The following is a 19,062-nucleotide window of genomic DNA, read 5'->3' as shown; positions in this document are numbered from 1 at the left end:
AGGTTTGATGCATGATACAGGGTGCTCGGGGCTGGTGCACTGGGATGACCCAGAGGGATGGGGTGGGGAGGGAGGTGGGAGGGGGCTTCAGGATGGGGACCACATGTACATCCATGGCGGATTCAACTGGCAAAACCAATACAATATTGTAAAGTTAAATAAATAAATAAATTTTAAAAATAAAAATTTTAAACTTCTCTGGGAATTCCCTGGCAGTCCAGTGGTTAGGACTTGGGGATTTCACTGTGGTGGCTTGGGTTCAATTCCTGGTTGGGAAACTAAAATCCTGTAAGATGCGTGGTGCAGTGACTGCCACCCCCGCAATCCCCAATTAAAACTTTTCAAAAGACTATGTTATGAAAATGAAAACGTAAGCTATGGACTGGAAGAAAATACCTGTAAAACAAATATCTGACAAGAGTGTATCTAAGACACAGAAAGAAATGTTAATAATAAGACAACCAATCTTACCCCTGCTCAAAATGGGCAAAAGATTTGACCATATTCTACCAAAGAAGATATGTAGATGGCAAATAAGCACATGAAGAGACACTCAATATCATTAGCCATGAGGGAAGTTCAAATTAAAACCACAAGACACCTATATACACCCACTAGAATTACTAAAATACAAAACACTGTTTATACCTATCATATGATCCAGATATGATAGGATCAATTATCATACTGATCCTAGATATGATTCAACTCGTAGATATCAACTCATAGATATCTATCCAAAAGAAATGAAAAATAGTGCTCGCTTCGGCAGCACATATACTAAAATTGGAAAGAAATGAAAAATATTGTTCACCCAAAGATTTTATACATGAATATTAACAGGAGCTTTGTTCTTAAAAGCAAAACACTGAAAATCTAAATGTCCATCAACAAATGAATAAACAAACTGTGATGTATTCTTAAATGGAATACTATCCAGCAAAGAAAAAGGGACAAACAATTGTTACATGTAGCAGAATCTCAAAATAATTATAGTGAGTTAAACAGTTAAACGAAAGAAAAAGGAAAAAAAAAAACACTCAAGAGTAAAAAAAATTGATGCTTCCTAAAACCGACATGTGAATGAATGTACCCTTCTCTTTCCTTTTTCCCCCTTTTGGCCTATACAGTTAATAATCAGCGTAGGTTCACTGTATTTCTGCTACACAACCCCGAGCTGCAATTGTACACATCCCTTGGGATCACGGTGGTCTCTTCTTTTTCTAACTGGAACAGGGTTTTACAACAGAAGTAATAAGTTTCATGTCAACGTTTTCAAGGAAACTGACAATGTAATTCTTCTGTCTCCCACTGGCTTTGCTGTTTCTCAGAGAACACTGAACCATTTGATAAAAGGACATACTGTTAAAAACTGCTCTGTGGAGGCAAGAAGCAAAGACTTTGGAGCACAGTCTGTAATTAAATCCGGTATATTGAAATCTTGTATTTGCAGCAACATCTTACCAAAGACAGACTTCTGTAACCAAGCACAAAGAAATGGCGAACCAGTCTCCACCCAGGGGCAATGAGGCCATTTTTACAGCTCCACCCTCATTTTCTGCAAAATTCTAAGATGGCCATGGCCCCATAGGTATAATTTAGTCTTATTTCTGTGAATTGGACATTATAAATCTCATCACTTTGTTAAACTGCATAATAAACTGTAACTCTCCCAAATTTTATTTTTCTCTCAACTATTCCTGACTACCAAAATACCACTTGGTTCATGTTCATATCTTAACTCTCTGGCTGCCAGCCAAGGATCATCCAAATATCCTCTTTGTACCCTAATTCTTCCCAGGTGGCCTAGATGTAAAGAATCTGCCTGCCACACAGAAGTACAGAACAGACTTTTGAACTCTGGGGGAGAACGTGAGGGTGGGATGTTTTGAAAGAACAGCATGTATATTATCTATGGTGAAACAGACCACCAGCCCAGGTGGGATGCATGAGTCAAGTGCTCGGGCCTGGTGCACTGGGAGGACCCTGAGGAGTCGGGTGGAGAGGGAGGTGGGAGGGGGGATCGGGATGGGGAATACGTGTAACTATATGGCTGATTCATGTCAATGTATGACAAAACCCACTGAAATGTTGTGAAGTGATTGGCCTCCAACTAATAAAATAATATTAAAAAAAAAAAAAAAAAAAAAAAAGAATCTGCCTGCCAATGCAGGAGATGAGAGTTTGATCCCAGATTCAGGAAGATCCCCTGGAAAAGGGAAACGGCAACACACTCTAGTATTCTTACCTGGAAAATTTCATGGTCAGAGGAGCCTGGCGGGCTACAGTCTAGGGGGTCACAAAAGAGTCAGACACGACTTAAGTGACTGAACAACGACAACAACCCTAACTCTTGACTACCAAGCCAAAAGAATGAGGGCAAGATACCTGAAACGCAGGGCATCTGGTTTCTCTTCCTTTCAGAAGAGTTCTCCACCGCCCAAGAGGCCCTGTGGGCCCCACCCTCACCTCATATTTTCTCTTTCCTTTTCAAAAAACAACGGCCAAATGAGAAATTCTTTTTTTTTTTTTTTGAGTTCCTATACTCTAGGATGGCTACCCGCTGTTTCTTTCACAGCATGAGTTCCATTTTTAAATATCACCTCAGCAAGCTTTTTCTTCTTTTTCAAAATGTCTTCATCTATCCTTTGGCAGAGAGAGAAAAAAAAAACAAACAAAAAATAGCCTTTTTTCCCTTATTGATTCTGTCAAGCACTGTGAAATCCAGACACTCTACACAGGAATGAAAAAAAGTCACCTGACAACTAAACCAACACTGGGATGGAAGGAGAAAGAAGGGGGGAGAGGCCGGTGAGGTAAGGGCTAAGAGGTCCTAGACCTCCAAACAGTGCTCAGAAACAAAAGCTGGAACTCAGCTACAAATCTGCATGAGGCATTTCTTTGAACCTTGAGTAGAAAGGTTATAAGAAATGAATACCTAAACCATAACCCTAAAATACCTAGGAGGACGATGGAAGACGAGAATTGGGAGGGTCAAGTGTTCCAAGGGGGATAAACTGAAGTGTAGACACTTGTGCTGGCTTTGCTCTGAAGCCCAGCATGGGCATAAGCCAAACAGGGCAGTGAGCCCAGGACTGCAGCTGATGCCTGGCTTTAAGTCTTGAAGATCAGGTTCACCACCACCCTATTTTATATCCCTCACACACTAAAAAATTTCACGTGGGCAAACAGGACTAAATATCTCTTGACGGGAGATTACATTCTCAGCTACATGGCTTTTAATAAATCACTCCTCATTCTTCGGGTCTGTCCACGGGATCTGCCAGCAATTCTATGACCCAATGATTCTAAAATGCAAAAATATTTCTCAAACTTTTCTTATTCATTTAGAAAATATTTACTGAGTGCCTAATATGTATTATTGCTAGAGTCTGGGGATACAGAGAGGAAAACCTGGTTCCTGCTCTCAAGAGTCTTATACTACAGCCAGCGACAAAGAGATGCTTGCCACACAGGATGGTAAGTGCTCCCACAGGGGTGAGCAAGGGATGCCTGAACCTAATCTCTAAAATCAAGAGGGGGTGTGTGGGTGTAAGGACATGGCAAGGGGAAGTAATACAGGGACAGAGGCTTCTTAAAAGAACTTTAGCCTAAGTATCAAGGGTGAGGTGCCCAGAGAAAATAAAGAAATGTGTTAAGGAATCTGAAATAGTTTGGTTTAGAGAACAGAATATACGTGTGTGGGAAAAGGAGAATGAGAGGAAATGGCCACAGGAGAATTAGGCAGAGGATAGATCCTGAAGGGACTTGGTGCCACTTCAAATGTTCATAAACGAATAAATCAAGCGTCATTTTTCAAAAAGTAAATTACACTAACAGAAAAGAAATGGAATAAATTGCATAATTTCCACAGAAGGAAAATAAAAGAACTAGAAGGCAAAACAAAATAAAATCTTCAAGAAAACCATCAGAACAAAATAAAGAGAAGGAAAGGGCCAAACACAACAGTCATTGTAATAGAAACAAGTACATTAAATTTATCTGCTTAAAAACAAACTCTCACATTGGACTAAAAATCCAAAAAACAGCTACATGCTCTTAATAGGAGTCACATATGATATAAAATGACATAAAAAGTTAAAATAAAACCACTGGAAGGGATACAATAGGTAAATACAAAATTATAAAAGAATTCAAAACCAATTCATTACATGTAAGAAAGAGGACTGTTTAACACTAACGAAGATATACAACTCAAGATTAAAATAAAAAATTAGCATTTACTTGCTGAATAAGCAATGTAGAGTATAATGAGCAAAAACATCAAGAATAAAAGGGAAAAAAAAAGCCAGTTATATTAAGATACCATATTACTCTCAAAATTTGACAGATTAGTTTTTTTTTTAATGGATATGGAAGAGTTAAAATATATTTTAAAAATTGATTAAGGAGCTATGTACAGCACATTATACTCTAGGAACACAAACTCTTAAGTGTCTGTGGAATATACACAAAAACTAGCCATCTGCAGGGTCACAAATACAGCCTCAAATTAGAAAAGCAGATACTATTCAGCCTATATTATCTATTACTGTAATAAGAAAACAAGACTTAACCACTTGAAACTGTGTGATGAAGCTAAGCCATTTTAAGAGGAAAATTTTAACCTTAGTTTGTTTATTGTTGTTGTTTTCCCCTTTATCTGTGCCACAAGGCTTGTGGGATCTTAATTCCCTGACCAGGGACTGAACCCGGGTCCTTGGCAGTGAGCACACACAGTCCTAACCATTGGACTGCCAGGAAATTCCTGAATGTTTTTATTTTCAAATAAGAGGATTATTTTTAAAAGCATTAACCATTCAACTCATATTTAGAAAAGGGCAACACAATAAAGGGAAAGAAAGAAGAAAATAGGAATTAAAGACATAAAAAAATTCATGAGTAGGCAAAAAGTATACAAATAAACAAAATGCCAAACCAAAAGCAAAGACAATCTCAATCACTTTTAACAAAGCTGACTGAGTAAGAAAGCAGGGAAATTTAAATAGATAACATTAAGAGTTATAAAGAAGACATAATGAGCAGAAAATGAAAAAGATGAAATGGAAGATACAGAACAGAATTACACAAATACAAAGACAACTTATATTAAAAAACCTGGAAGTCTATGAAATTGAAAATTTCTAGGAAAATACAAAATATCAAGTTGTCTTTAAAAATCAGAACACCAATGAAAGAATCAAAGACCTAAATAAATGGAGAAATATACCATGTTCATGGATGGGGAGTCTCACTGTTGCAAAGATGTGCATCCTCCCCAAAAGAATCTACAGAATCATTAGAATGCCAATTAAAACCCCAGCAGTTTTTCTAGAAATTTATATACAAAGACAAAGAAACTATAGAACTAGAATAGATAAAAGTCTTTAAAAAGACATTAAGTAAGACAATTTACATCACATAATTTCAAGACTCAACCATACAGTCAGAACAGGGTTGTGTTGGCAAGAAGACAGACACATAAATCAATGAAGCATAACAGAAAGCACAAAAAATAGACCCACACATGTAACATAATTCATTTCTGACAAGAGTGTAAAGGCAATTAACTGGAAAGTGGACAATCTTTGCAATAAATGGGGCCAGAATTGGACATATAGGTTTGGGTGGACTCCGGGAGTTGGTGATGGACAGGGAGGCCTGGCGTGCTGCGGTTCATGGGGTTGCAGAGTCATACATGACTGAGCAATTGAACTGAACTGAACTGATGCAAAAATAATAAATAAAACCAAGAACCTCAATCATACCTAATACCAAATATGAAAATTAATTTAAAATCGATCACAGATCTATAAATGTAAAACATAAAACTGAAAATTCTAAAAAAAGATATGAAAGAAACACTTTGAGGCCCCGGTTAGGGAAACATAGTTTATATGTCATTCCAAAAGCACAATTAAAAAATATATATATATATATTTTAAAATTAGACTTTATCACAGTAAAACTTTTGTTCTTTAAAAGACACTGCTAAATACATGTAAATCCATGGCTGATTCATGTCAATGTATGACAAAAACCACTACAATATTGTAAGGTAATTAGCCTCCAACTAATAAAAATAAATGAAAAAAAAAACACTGCTAAAAAATGAAAAGGCAAGCCACAGACTAGGAAAAAAATATTTCCAAAACACATCTCTGACAAAAACTTCTTTCTAGAATAAAGAACACTTAAAACTCAATAACATAACCCAAATAAAATTTAGACAATAAGTCTGAACAAAGGGTTGACTTAACAAAAGATGTGAGAAATGTCAACATGAAAAGATGTTTAACAACCTTATGTGTGCCTATGTGCTAAATTGCTTCAGTCGTGTTCGACTCTTTGAGACCCCATGGACTGTAGCTCACCAGGCTCCTCTGTTCATGGGATTCTCCAGGCAAGAATACTGGAGTGGGCTGCCATTTCCTCCTCCAGGGGATCTTCCCAACCCAGGGACTGAACCCAAGTCTCTTAGGTCTTCTGCATTGGTAGGTGGATTCTTTACCACTAGTACCACCTGGGAAGACCTTAACAACCTTAGTCATCAGTTACATGCAAAGTAAAGCCACAATACACATTCATTCAAATAGTAAAGCCACAATACACATTCATTCAAATAGTTAAAGCTAAAATCTGACTACACTAAGAATTAGGGAAGATAGAGCAACAGGAATTCTCATGCCTTGATGGTAAGAATATAAAATGACACAATCATTTTGGAAACAGCTTGGTAGTGTCTAATAGTAAATTTACATTTACTATATGACTTAGTCATTGGTGGCTTAGATGGTAAAGAAACTGCAATGCAGGAGACCTGGGTTTGATTCTTGGGTTGGGAAGATCCCCTGGAGTAGGAAATGGCAATCTATTCCAGTATTCTTGGGAGAATTCCATGGACAGAGAAGTCTGGCGCACTACAGTCCATGGGATCACAAAGAGTCGGACACAACTGAGCGACTAACACTTTCACTTTCATATGACTTAGTCGTTCATCTCCCAGGTATTTTACCCAAGAGAAATGAAAATATATGTTTATCTTAAGACTTTTAAGCAGCTTTATACACAACAGCAAAACAACAGAAAAAACAAATGTCTATGAACAAATGAATAAATAAACATATACTACTAAGCATAAAAAAGAAACACATTACTGATACATGCAAAGTAAATAAACCTCAAAAACAACCTATTGAGTTAAATAAGCTAAACAAAACATAAACTGTATGATTCTATTTATATGAAATTCTAGAAAGACAATGGTTGACTGGGGCCAAAGCTGGATTGGTGGGAACTGATTGTAAAAGGGATCAAGTAAATTTCAGATGGTGATAAAAATGATCTATACATGCATTATCCAATATGGTAGCCACTAGACAGATACAGCCATGGAGTATTTGAAATACAGCTAAATTTCAGATTTAAGTTGAGGCAACTTAAAATTTAATTGAAGTTTAAAAATTGATACTTGATTGAGTTATTGGGAAATATTTAAGTATGTTTGGAATAAGTATATTTAAGTATGGGAATCTACTTTTTCAACTGTAAATTGTATGAAATCTAACAAAAACCAAGTACTTTAATGAAAACTTAGCACTGAATTCAGATGCAAATGTAAAATGCACACTGAATTTTAAAGAGTTAGTATGAAAAATGAATGTAAAATAGATTAAGAATATTTTTTATTGATAAATAATATTGGTTACTTTTTCCCTTTGGTTACCATATGCTCATTTTCTATGTCTGTGAGTCTATTTCTATGTTGTAAATAAGTTCATTTGTGTTATTTTTTAAAGATTCTACATATAAGTGACTTCATATATTTGTCTTTCTTTGACTTCACTTAGAATGATAATCTCTAGGTTCACCCATGTTGCTGCAAATGATATTTTATTCTCTTTTATGAGAGAATATGGCTCTTTCATTACTTTTATGGCTGAGTAATATTCCATTGTATGTATATATAACCACATCTTCTTTATCCATTCATCTGCTGATGGACACAAGTGGCTTCCATGTTTTAGTTATTGTTTAAGTAATGTGGCTAAGAAACACTGTGCTCCGTGCATCTTTTCAGATTATAGTTTTCGTCTTTTCCAGATATACGCCCAAAAGTGGGATTGCTGGATCATATAGTAACTGCACTTTTAGTTTTTTAAGCAACCTCTGTCTTGTTGGGCCTGCACCAATTTATATTTCCACTAGCTTCCCACTGTGCTTCCCAGGTGGCGTTAGTGGTAAAGAACCTGACTGCCAGTGCAGGAGACATAAGAGATGCGGTTTTGATCCCTGTGTCAGGAAAATCCCCTGGAGAAGGAAATGGCAACCCACTCCAGTATTCTTACCTGGAGAATCCCACGGACAGAGAAGGCTGGCGGGCTACGGTTCATAGGGTCACAAAGAGTTGGACATGACAGAAGTGACTGAGCACACACATACTAGCATTACAGGAGGGTTCCCTTTTTTCCACACCTTCTCAGCGTTGATCACTTGGAGACTTTTTGACAATGGCCATTCTGACTGGTGTGAGGTGATACCTCACTTCAGTTTTGACTTGCATTTTTATAATAACTAGCAATGTAGATCTTTTCATGCACCTGTTGACTATCTTGGCTATCTGTACTGTATGTCTTCTTTGGAAAAGTACCTTTATAGGTCTTCTGCCCAGTTTCTGACTGGGTTGTTTTTTGTTTTTTTCTCCCATTCTGGAGGCTGTCCCTTCGTTTTATTTCCTTTGCTGTGCAAAAGCTTTTTTGCTTGATTAGGTCCCATTTGTTTACTTTTGCTTTTATTTCTTTTGCATTGGGAGACTGACCTAAGAAAACACGGCTATGATTTATGTCACAATGCTTTGCCTGTGTTCTCTCCTAGGAGTTTTATGGTGTCATGTCTTTATTTAAGTCTTTAAGCCATGCTGAGTTTATTTTTGTGTATGGTGTGAGGACAGGAGAAGATTTTCTGAGCCTAATTTCTTGCATCCTCTCCTATTCAGGAAAGCAATAAAATCATTAATTGAGACATCTGCTCCTCGTGATTAGCAGCAACACTCTGCAAAATGGTGCACATATCTCCCTTCACCAAAATTACATATAGACTGACTTCCCCACTCCCTCTTCAGAGCAGTTCCTCAGAGCTATCTGAGAGGCTGTCTCCCAGGCTATAGTCCTCATATTGCCCCCAATAAAACTTAACTCACAACTCTCATGTTGTGCATGTTTTTCAGTCGACAGTATCTTTTATGTTCCTTGTGGTGAAAATAAAGGTATACACATTTGTCAAAATTAAAACTATACACTTAAAATGAGTGTCTGATTATATATCATTTATGCCTTGATAGAGATGATAAAAATATTAAAATTGAATCATATATATGTATGTGTGATAATGTGTGTACATAAATGTATAAATGACTATCTTGGTGATAGTTCCTTATCAATAATCAGAAACATAAAAAAACTCATAGGCTGTGGACATGCAAAATTCACTGTTACTCTTCACAGTTAATACTTTAAATTACATTAGAGTTATTTAATGTCAGCCTCCATCACGACCTATTGAGTTTCTTGGAGGCAAGAATCCTGTCTTGTTCATGTCTGTGATAGGCCTAGCACTTAACACAGTAAGTGAACATAGCACTTTATCAATGTTTTAATAACTGCAGAGCTGCCCCGACAATTTATATAGTAGAGTTCCCACAAAATCCCTGCAAATTTGGCATTGTTACTCCCATTTTCCAGACGAAAAGAGGGAGAATCAGAGGACAGAAAGGTTAGAATAACTCACCAAACATCCAGAACTAGTCATTGAAAGAGCTGTGTTCCAAATCCACATCTGCCTCAATTCTAAACCCCATTCTTTCACACTACAACATGTTACTACCTCTCCAGGTGGGCATTTCATTAACTGTTTGATGAATGCTTGAATTCAAATAAAAATCAGTATTTACAGGCAATGGAATCAGAGGAATTTTCCTGAACTTCTAGTGTTACAGCTGCATAGTTTTTAAATGGGTTCCCTTGAGACAGAGAGCAACTTGGCAGCTCTTGCTAGAAGATCAGGAAGGATGGATCTACTAGGGAGAAACAACTCTCTCCCAATTAAACTTTTCATTTGGGAGTCTGAAGAAAAAAAATTACACAGAACAAAGAGCATGACAAAGAGAAAAAAAAAAAAAAAGAAACGCTGAATCTGCTGATACAGCTAATTAATGTAAAAGAATTAATCTAACAGTAGCTTCAGCATTCAAAAATGAAAAGTTAGGAGATCTTAGAAAGGCGCTATTTCTACATCTTTTAGAGCTCCTTTTTAAATTAGGCTCCCAGAACCTCAGCATTCCTGCTTGAATAATCCATACTTCTGGTTATTTATTCAGCTCCCCACTGCTGCACATTTCCAAGCCATATGCTACAGGAATACATCACCTCGTATTTGTACTCAAACATCCAAAGACACTGGCAGTTCAGATCTTTAAGAAGCTCAGAAGAAAGTCCCTGTAGAATATAGTTTTGAGGTTAAAAGGCCCAGGAAGTCAAATGCATCTTCTTTATATGCTATGTGCTTGAGAGAAGGTGGGTCATTTCAACAAACGGACAGGCAATTAGAAGGGTAAAGAAGATAAACAAACAAAAGACCCAAGAGAGTAGAGCCAGCAAAAATCAGTTGAACACTAAAGGCCTCTGAATAATTACAATGCCCCTCTCTGTACTTTAAAATAACTTTTTAAAAACAATTCCACCAAGGAAGATTTTCAATCAATCCAAGGTCTGGTACACACTGGACAAACCAAGAGATCTACTGTGCCCTTGGGCCTACACAAGCCTTTAAAAAAAGATGTTTTCGAAACACATACCCTGATGATCTTAAGTGCAAAAATAGCTTTAAGCACAAAAATTTGTAGAATCTGTCACTGGAGAATTTTTTATAACAACAAAACATTGGAAATAACTACAATATCAATAACAAAGGAAGACCAAATAAGTTAATATTCCCTTAGAGTCACCATTATTCAATTATTGAAAACTGTCATGAAGATTATGTCACAACATTGGAAACAGCATGTTAAGTTAAAAAAATAAACAGTATAGAAAATTACAAGTGTGGTAGGCCTAAAAAGCTATTAAAAATAAGAAAACAATTATGGGTAAAAAGACTCCAAGGAATCTGCATCCAAAGAGACAGGAATCCTACCATTCATTTCTGTATAAGCCAAGCACTTAACACATTACCTTATCAGTGCTTTAACAGTTTTGTATTTCTATATTCTAAGCTATATTGAATAGATAAGTATCAAATTTATTAAAAAATTTTTTCACTGAAATTTTCAATGTATGCAGATATGTTTCAAAACAGCAGACTCAGGCTCAGTTTCATAAAGAATAATCCCATAATGCTCAGTCCTCCAACCAATCAAACATGCCCTTACATCTCTCAATTAAAAAAAACTGACCATTGTCAACTAAACACCCAACTCTGGTTACCGCTTCACCCTATATCTCTACTGCTTCCAAGCCAGATTTCTCAAGAGTTATCAACTACAAGCTATCTCCCGTTTACTTCCAGATTCTGTGAATTACACCAACATGAAACCTACTTTAAGTATTTTAAGAAATGAATCACAAGTAATAAGATATGAAAGTGAAGTGAAAGTGACAGTCACTCAATCATGTCTGACTCTTTGCAATCCCATGGACTGGAGCCTACCAGGCTCCTCTTCCATGGAACTCTCCAGGCAAAAATACTGGAGTGGGTTGCATTCCCTTCTCCAGGGGATCTTACCGACCCAGGGATCGAACCCAGGTCTCGCGCACTGCAGGCAGATTGTTTACGGTTTGAGCTTTAAATCAGACTTAGATATACAAGGAAGGAATTATGAAAAAAAGTTCCAGAACTGTCTTGCACATTTTCGTATCTCTTATGCTAGCCACATAGCAAGGAACAACTCATTATTGAAAATAATATATAATGAAAAATATGTATAAATGAAAAACAGGAATTACATTCTGCTGTCAATAGTAAAGTATGTTAGTTGCTCAGTCATGTCTGACTCTGCTATCCCATGAACTGTAGCCTGCCAGGCTCCTTTGTCCATGAAATTCTCCAGGCAAGAATACTGGAGCGGGTTGTAATTTCCTTCTCTAGGGGATCTTCCCGACACAGGGATCGAACCTGGTCCTCCCACATGTGGGCAGATCTTTACCATCTGAGCCACTATTGATCTTTGTCAATATAAAAATATGGACAAACGTACGGCATAGATAGGTCTATATAAGATAAAAAGAAAATTGGGCTAAGTTTAGAAATTAACATAGGGTATGTTTAGAAGTTAATGACTAGATTTCCCCAAACCAACACACTATGAGAAGGAACAACAACAACAAAAAATTTCCCTTCAATGGAGTGGTCCTATTACCAAATGACATAACAATAGGGTACAAACAGACCAAAATATACTCTGTATTCATCCAAACTAACTTCAGAAAAGACCATACACTCACCTGAAGACTACTGTTTTATACATCTAGGAAACTCAATGGAATAAAAGACCATAGCTAGCTACATGTTCTTGAATCCAGGCTAACAGTGAGGAGTTGGACAAAAAAAGATGTACAGCTAGGACATGATAGATGAGAAGCATACCTTAGCATGAGATTCATCAGCTGAAGACCCTCGCCCTTTAGGAAGCGCTCACGATTGGAACTCAGCATTAGGCAGGAACAGAGGGAATCAAACAGATTTTCCATCATCTCCTGCTCCTCGGCTGTGCTAGGATTGTGTCTTTTAAACACCTGTCAAGCAAAAATATCAGAAGGCACAGAATCACAAGAGAAGGTCTTTTCATCAACCAGCATTCAACAATTTCCGAAGCCTATCTACTCCAATAACCCTACAACTGAAGAAGCAGAGCCTTACCAAACAAAATTCTCATTTGATTCCATTTTAGAGAAACTGGGCTTTCTGATTCACAGGTATTAAATAATTGGCTATCATGCAAAAACAAAAACAAACAAACAAAAAAACACAATAACAATAAAAAACCACTCAACTGACCATTAGGTTCAGGAGTGATTCATAGTTCCAAGGAGGCAGATATAACAAAAACCAACAAAACCTTTTTATTATGAAACATATTCACCTACAGAAAACTCTATAAACATGTACAGCTAAATGAGTAAGGTGAACACCCCTGAAACCATTACCCAGATCGAGAAGCAACTTTGCCAGCTACCCCCACCCCAAAGCTCTCCACTTGGCCCACCCGACCACAACACATTTCTTCCCCCTCTAAAATAAACCACAGTTCTGAAGGACAAATCCTGGCCCAAAATAAGGAACAGTTTCCTAATCACCAGGGCTAATGAACTGCCTTACAGACCATTTGTGGCTCTAAGTCGTGGGAATGGCTTCAAGCAGTTTTTATCTTTGCCAGAAATACATGGCATGTTAGGAGGAAAGCCTCTTAACAGTGTATGCATACCCATACAGTCTACTACAAAATGATCAATCTTATAGGAACAGGACTAAGCACTTTCCCAGAACTGGGAACAGATTCACAATTCAAAGCTCCATTTTTTGGGGTGAAGGCCAAACCACTCAGGCTGCTGGCACCAGGATGGAAGCTGTATGAAAACTGACATCTCAGACACTCCCAACACTCTAAAGATTTTATCCAAATGATCTATTTTCAGTCCTGGTTTTGGAATAGCACAGATGAGACTGGTTAGGAAAAAAAATCTTAACAGTATTTTCAGAATGCCAGCAGAACATTTCAACGGGATTTACATTTCTAACACTGAGCAAATGGCAATTTCTAATTTCTTTTTCCAGCCTCTAGTGCCACATCCTCCCCATCCTCCTCTCTGACCTCTATCCCATTGCATTGGAACTTGTACACGTGAGGCTTACTTGATCCTAAATGAACAGACCCCAATTTAGTGGCAGACTGACAAAAAAGAAAGTGAATAATCTTGGGAGTGGGTCAACTGAAAATAGAGTGGCATTCTTGGCTCAAAAATATATACTTAAGTGGGAAGCACACGTCTTTGGGCCTGACAAACATCAGCAGGCTGAGAAAGTCCACACCAGATACATGGTGATATCTGGTCATAAAGAGCAACGACTAAGAAAGAAGGCAAACCATGTGCCTCCACTGTGACCTCAGGCCTGCCAACACACCCCATATGGCTTCCATCACAAGGCTTATTCCTTCCCACCATCTCCAGCTCCACCTCCCATTTAAAGATACAAGCCATGTATCTTCATGGCAGACAGGAAGCATAAGAATTACTCACTGATAACTGCTGAAGAAGCACATCGATTCCATCCAGCTCCCCAAGCAATTCCCTGTTTTCTAAAAGGGGAAAAAAATAGAAGAAGAAAAAAAAAAAATGAAGCTAACTGTCAGATTTTACAGCCGTCTAACACTGATACATCAGCAAACAAAATCAATACAGCTTGACAGAGTACAAAAGCTGCACAGAGAGCGAGAGGGAGAGCAAGGGGATGCCAAAGGCAAGAGAGCTTGCTGTCATGATCTGAAACAAGCCTGGCTCCTATCCTAACAGAATATCAATACCGAGAGGGAGCCTCACCATCGTTGTCCTGGAGCAATATGGCCAGCACTTCACTACAATACAGTTTGTTGGCATCGAAGGGCATCTTTGCCTATGGGGAAACAGGAGAAAGGAGAAATATGTTATGGGCCCTTGTTTCCTTCCCCAGGACAGTTTTTTCCACAAGTATTAGGATCTGAGTTGGAGAGACGGAGAAGTGAGAAAGGGAAAAAGTAGGTTATGGGTGAAAAAAAGTCTGCCTCTGCTGTCAAGAGACCAGACTCCAGTACTACCCAGTAAAACCGTAAATAGCATTATGTACACAGTGGTTCTCACACTTCTAATGCCCAGATACAAATGTCACCTCCTCTATGAAGATTCCCTATTGTGAGTCTAGGGACTATGGTCGAGCACATAATATGTACTCAAATGCAAAGAAGATGAATGAAAGTTTTTAAGACTAAAATCTATCATGAAGCTTCAGTCACGAGTGACGGTCATAAAATTAGGCTGTAAATTAGCCTATGGACAGATGAGAGAAGCTGAAAAGAAAGCCAGTTCTTATTTAGATTAGCTGAATGTCTTTGTAACAAAGTAGTTCCTTTTTGGATTTAATTTTTTTTAATGCTTAAAATTTAATTTGAAATCATAAACCTATCTGCTCGTGGGCCATAATCTGCCTACTATTTAAAAAGGAAACCACATTAAATATGCAGAAATGTGTTAATATTTTAACACCCAAATTACTACCCACAATTCTTTCCCTGCTGCATGCTCTGCTACTTGGAGTCGCAGAGGGGACACATGCACTGCAGAGCCCATCTTTCATGGTCACCCACATTGTTGCTCCTGCAGTGAGACTCAAGTGCCTCACCATTAACGATGCCCCATGGATAAAGGGACACAGAGAGGAGCGTGAGCCTCATCGATGTGTTTTTATTTGCTGGATCCTCAAAATGCAGGCACAATAACAGTTGTTAATCAGCAGCAGCCCTGCTATCTATCCAGGTTTTTGACCTGACAAATAATTACTGTACCTGGAAAGGACAGGGGAGGTGTTTATCTCGAAGCTAATACCGCCATCCCCTTAGCACCATTCACAGCTCTGTTTGGACATTGATTTTGCACTTAAGAAGGAAGACTGGCCCCTAATGAAGCAACACCCAGCATCTTTTCAGTTCTCTCTGCACGTCTTCCTCATCAAGCCTAATTGCACCCCACAGGGCTTCTGGAGGCTGACCAGGTATGACCCATCTCAGGTTAAAAGATCTGTAAATACAAGGTCTTACGTGTGCTGACTGCAAGGTATGCTCCCTGGGCAAGCTTAAGGTCTTGTTTCAGGAAATTCAGTACAACAGCCAGTGTTTAAATGCAAACTGTGGCATTTTTCACTTTAAGAAAAACAGTTTGATACAAATCAAAACACAAAAGTGAAAAGCCAAGGGGTGAGTATCTCTATCAGAATGAAGAATCTGCCAATAAAATCACTCACAGTATTTAAGTTATGAGTACTGCTAGTTTGCTGACAAAAGTCCGTCTAGTCAAAGCTATGGTTTTTCCAGTAGTCACGTACAGATGTGAGAGTTGGATAGTAAAGAAAGCTGAGCATGGAAGAATTGATGCTTTTGAGCTGTGGGGTTGGAGAAGACTCTTGAGAGTCCCTTGGACTGCAAGGAGATCCAACCAGTCAATCCTCAAGGAAATCAGTCCTGAATATTCAGTGGAAGGACTGAGGCTGAAGCTGAAGTTCCAGTACCCGGGCCACCTGATGCAAAGAACTGACTTATTTGAAAAGACCCTGATGCTGGGAAAGATTGAAGGCAGAAGGAGAAGGGGATGTCAAAGAATGAGACGGTTGGATGGCATCACTGACTCAATGGACACAAGTCTGAGCAAGCTCTGGAAGTTCATGGTGGACAGGGAAGCCTGGTGCGCTGCAGTCCATGGGGTTGCAAAGAATCAGACAAGACCGAGCAATGAATTTATATATTTATTGCTACTTTAAGTGATTTAAGCCATACCAACTTATATGCAGCTTTTTAAGGGTCAAGGTTCTTGGCTCAAACAAGATACACTCAACTGAAAGACCAAAAGATATCAGGCCCCTAGAGCAATAGCTTTTCTGTGGTTCCAATGACTTTTGACTTTTATTTGATTTTATAAAATTCTGTCTCCAAGGTAGGGGGGAAGGTTTCCCTCTTTTCCCAGCAAGTTATTTATTAGGCATTTGCTAAATGTAAGACAAAAAATTAAACATGACAGCAAACAGAGGTGAATTTGCATGAACCTCATCCACTGTTACATCATTTAAAAGATTACACTGACTTAAAATTAATTTTATCAAGTAATACATGTATATTAAAAAAAAAAAGGACATAAATCTAGGATCAGACACATCTAGATTTCACTCATAAGCACGTACTATGTATGTAACCCAAAGTCTGCAGTTCCCAAACCGTGTGCCATGGGACACCACATTGAATCCACAGGAGATTCCAAGGATTCACAGTATTTCCAAGAAAAGCACAGTGACATCTGACATCTGTGGAACAGTGAATGCATTAACCATTAGCTCCAGGTACTGTTTCTTTTGATGACAGGCTGGCTTTGGGTGGTTACTGTGATAAAAGAGCTGTGTGAAAATCAATGTGGAGAAGAAACAAAGATGTTGGTGTTCAATCTGATTCCAAGGTTTTAGAAGTTGTGCAGTACTCAAAAGGCACATACATCAATAGGTAAGTAGTTGTGGTATTTAAGAATGAAATAAAAAATATATTTTAATCCAAGCATTTCATTTTTCAAATGGCTACTAAATTCTTAGGACATAAATATCTATGAAATTGTTTGCATCTAACTACCTTGAATGGGACTGTTAGGTCCTTTTTGGCATTAGGACCTTATAAAAAAATTACTGAGATACTGATGGCACCATGAATTAAGAATGGTCATCTATGACTGAAGTCACATTCCTGGTCTCAAGTTTCTTTAATCTGTAAAATGGAGACAAGAAAATAACATCTTCTTTGGAGGGTTACTATGAGAATTAAATAATATGGAAGTTGCTGTTGTTTAGTCGCTAAGTTGGTTCTGACTCTTTTGCATCCTCATCAATTATAGTCTGTCAGGCTCCTCTGTCCATGGGATTTCCGAGGCAAGAATACCAGAGTGGGTTGCCATTTCCTAAACCAGGGGATCTTCCCAACCCAGGGATTGAACCCAGGTCTCCTGCATTGGCAGGCAGATTCTTCATCACTGAGCCATCAGGGAAGCCCAATATGGAAGTACCTAACACAATATGGAAGTATCAATAACCTCAGATATGCAGATGACCACCCTTATGGCAGAAAGTGAAGAAGAACTAAAGAGCCTCTTGATGAAAGTGAAAGGAGAGAGTGAAAAAGTTGGCTTAAAACTCAACATTCAGAAAACTAAGATCATGGCATCTGGTCCCATCACTTCATGGCAAACAGATGGGGAAACAGTGGAAACAGTGACAGACTTTATTTTCTGGGGCTCCAAAATCACTGCAGATGGTGACTGCAGCCATGAAATTAAAAGACGCTTGCTCCTTGGAAGAAAAGGTATGACCAACCTAGACAGCATATTAAAAAGCAGAGACATTACTTTGCCAACAAAGGTTTGTCTAGTCAAGACTATGGTTTTTCCAGTAGTCATGTATGGATATGAGAGTTGGACTATAAAGAAGATCAGTCCTGAATATTCACTGGAAGGACTGATGCTGAAGCTGACACTCCAATACTTTGGCCACCTGATGCAAAGAACTGACTCACTGGAAAAGCCCCTGATGCTGGGAAAGACTGAAGGCGGGAGGAGAAGGGGATGACAGCAGATGAGATGGTTGGGTGGCATCACCAACTCAATGGACTATGAGTTTGAGTAAACTTCAGGAGTTGGTGATAGACAGGGAGGCCTGGTGTGCTGCAGTTCATGGCATTGCAAAAAGTCAGACATGAGTGAGAGACTGAACACATAGTAGGTGCTACACGTTTTTCTGATGACTGGGATCAGAAATATCCAGGTTAGAATCTCAGTTCTACACATTAGTTACTAGCTATGTGATCTTGGCCAAATTACTCTGCCTCTCTAACCTGCCTGATATCTCTTACATTGAGTGAAACCGTGGGCTCGATGGGAAAAAAGGAGACTAATCTTTCATGTCGAGTCAAAGACAAAAGTCACCAAGGAAGTTTTATTTCTGTTTAAATCTCACTCAGCAATGACAGTCTCCAAGCCTGCAAAATACCAAACGGCCAAATTACAAGGACATTTAGTCAAAATCCGGAGGAGGGAGAATTCATTTACCAGATATCTTCTCTTGGATTTTGCAAAGTTACCCAATGGGAGTTGGAGCTTCTGGGGCTCTCCTCCATCCAGGAGCCTGGTGATCCTAAATCCTTCAGCTGTCAGAGTAATTACAGAGTCAAGCATAGTTTTGTACTCAGCACACGCCAGCCCTGAATAAAATTAAACTTCACCTTTTGGGGAGCTG

The 19,062-nt window shown here is 38.4% G+C and overlaps 1 protein-coding gene across 1 annotated transcript in view; it reads right to left on the bottom strand.

Annotated features, from left to right (window-relative positions):
* CTNNBL1 (catenin beta like 1) overlaps positions 1-19,062 on the bottom strand; it is a 160,933-nt gene that overhangs the window by 71,769 nt on the left and 70,102 nt on the right. The window contains exons 8-10 of the mRNA XM_065921981.1: positions 14,592-14,664; positions 14,292-14,350; positions 12,640-12,788 (exon numbers count right to left, since the gene is read on the bottom strand). Of these exons, the coding sequence (XP_065778053.1) occupies positions 12,640-12,788; positions 14,292-14,350; positions 14,592-14,664 (281 nt within the window). The remainder of the gene's footprint in view (positions 1-12,639; positions 12,789-14,291; positions 14,351-14,591; positions 14,665-19,062) is intronic.

This window comes from Muntiacus reevesi, chromosome 2 (assembly GCF_963930625.1).
Source record: "Muntiacus reevesi chromosome 2, mMunRee1.1, whole genome shotgun sequence".
NCBI lineage: Eukaryota > Metazoa > Chordata > Mammalia > Artiodactyla > Cervidae > Muntiacus > Muntiacus reevesi.
Note: the sequence above shows the minus strand (reverse complement) of the source record. Positions and strands in the feature narration are given on the sequence as shown.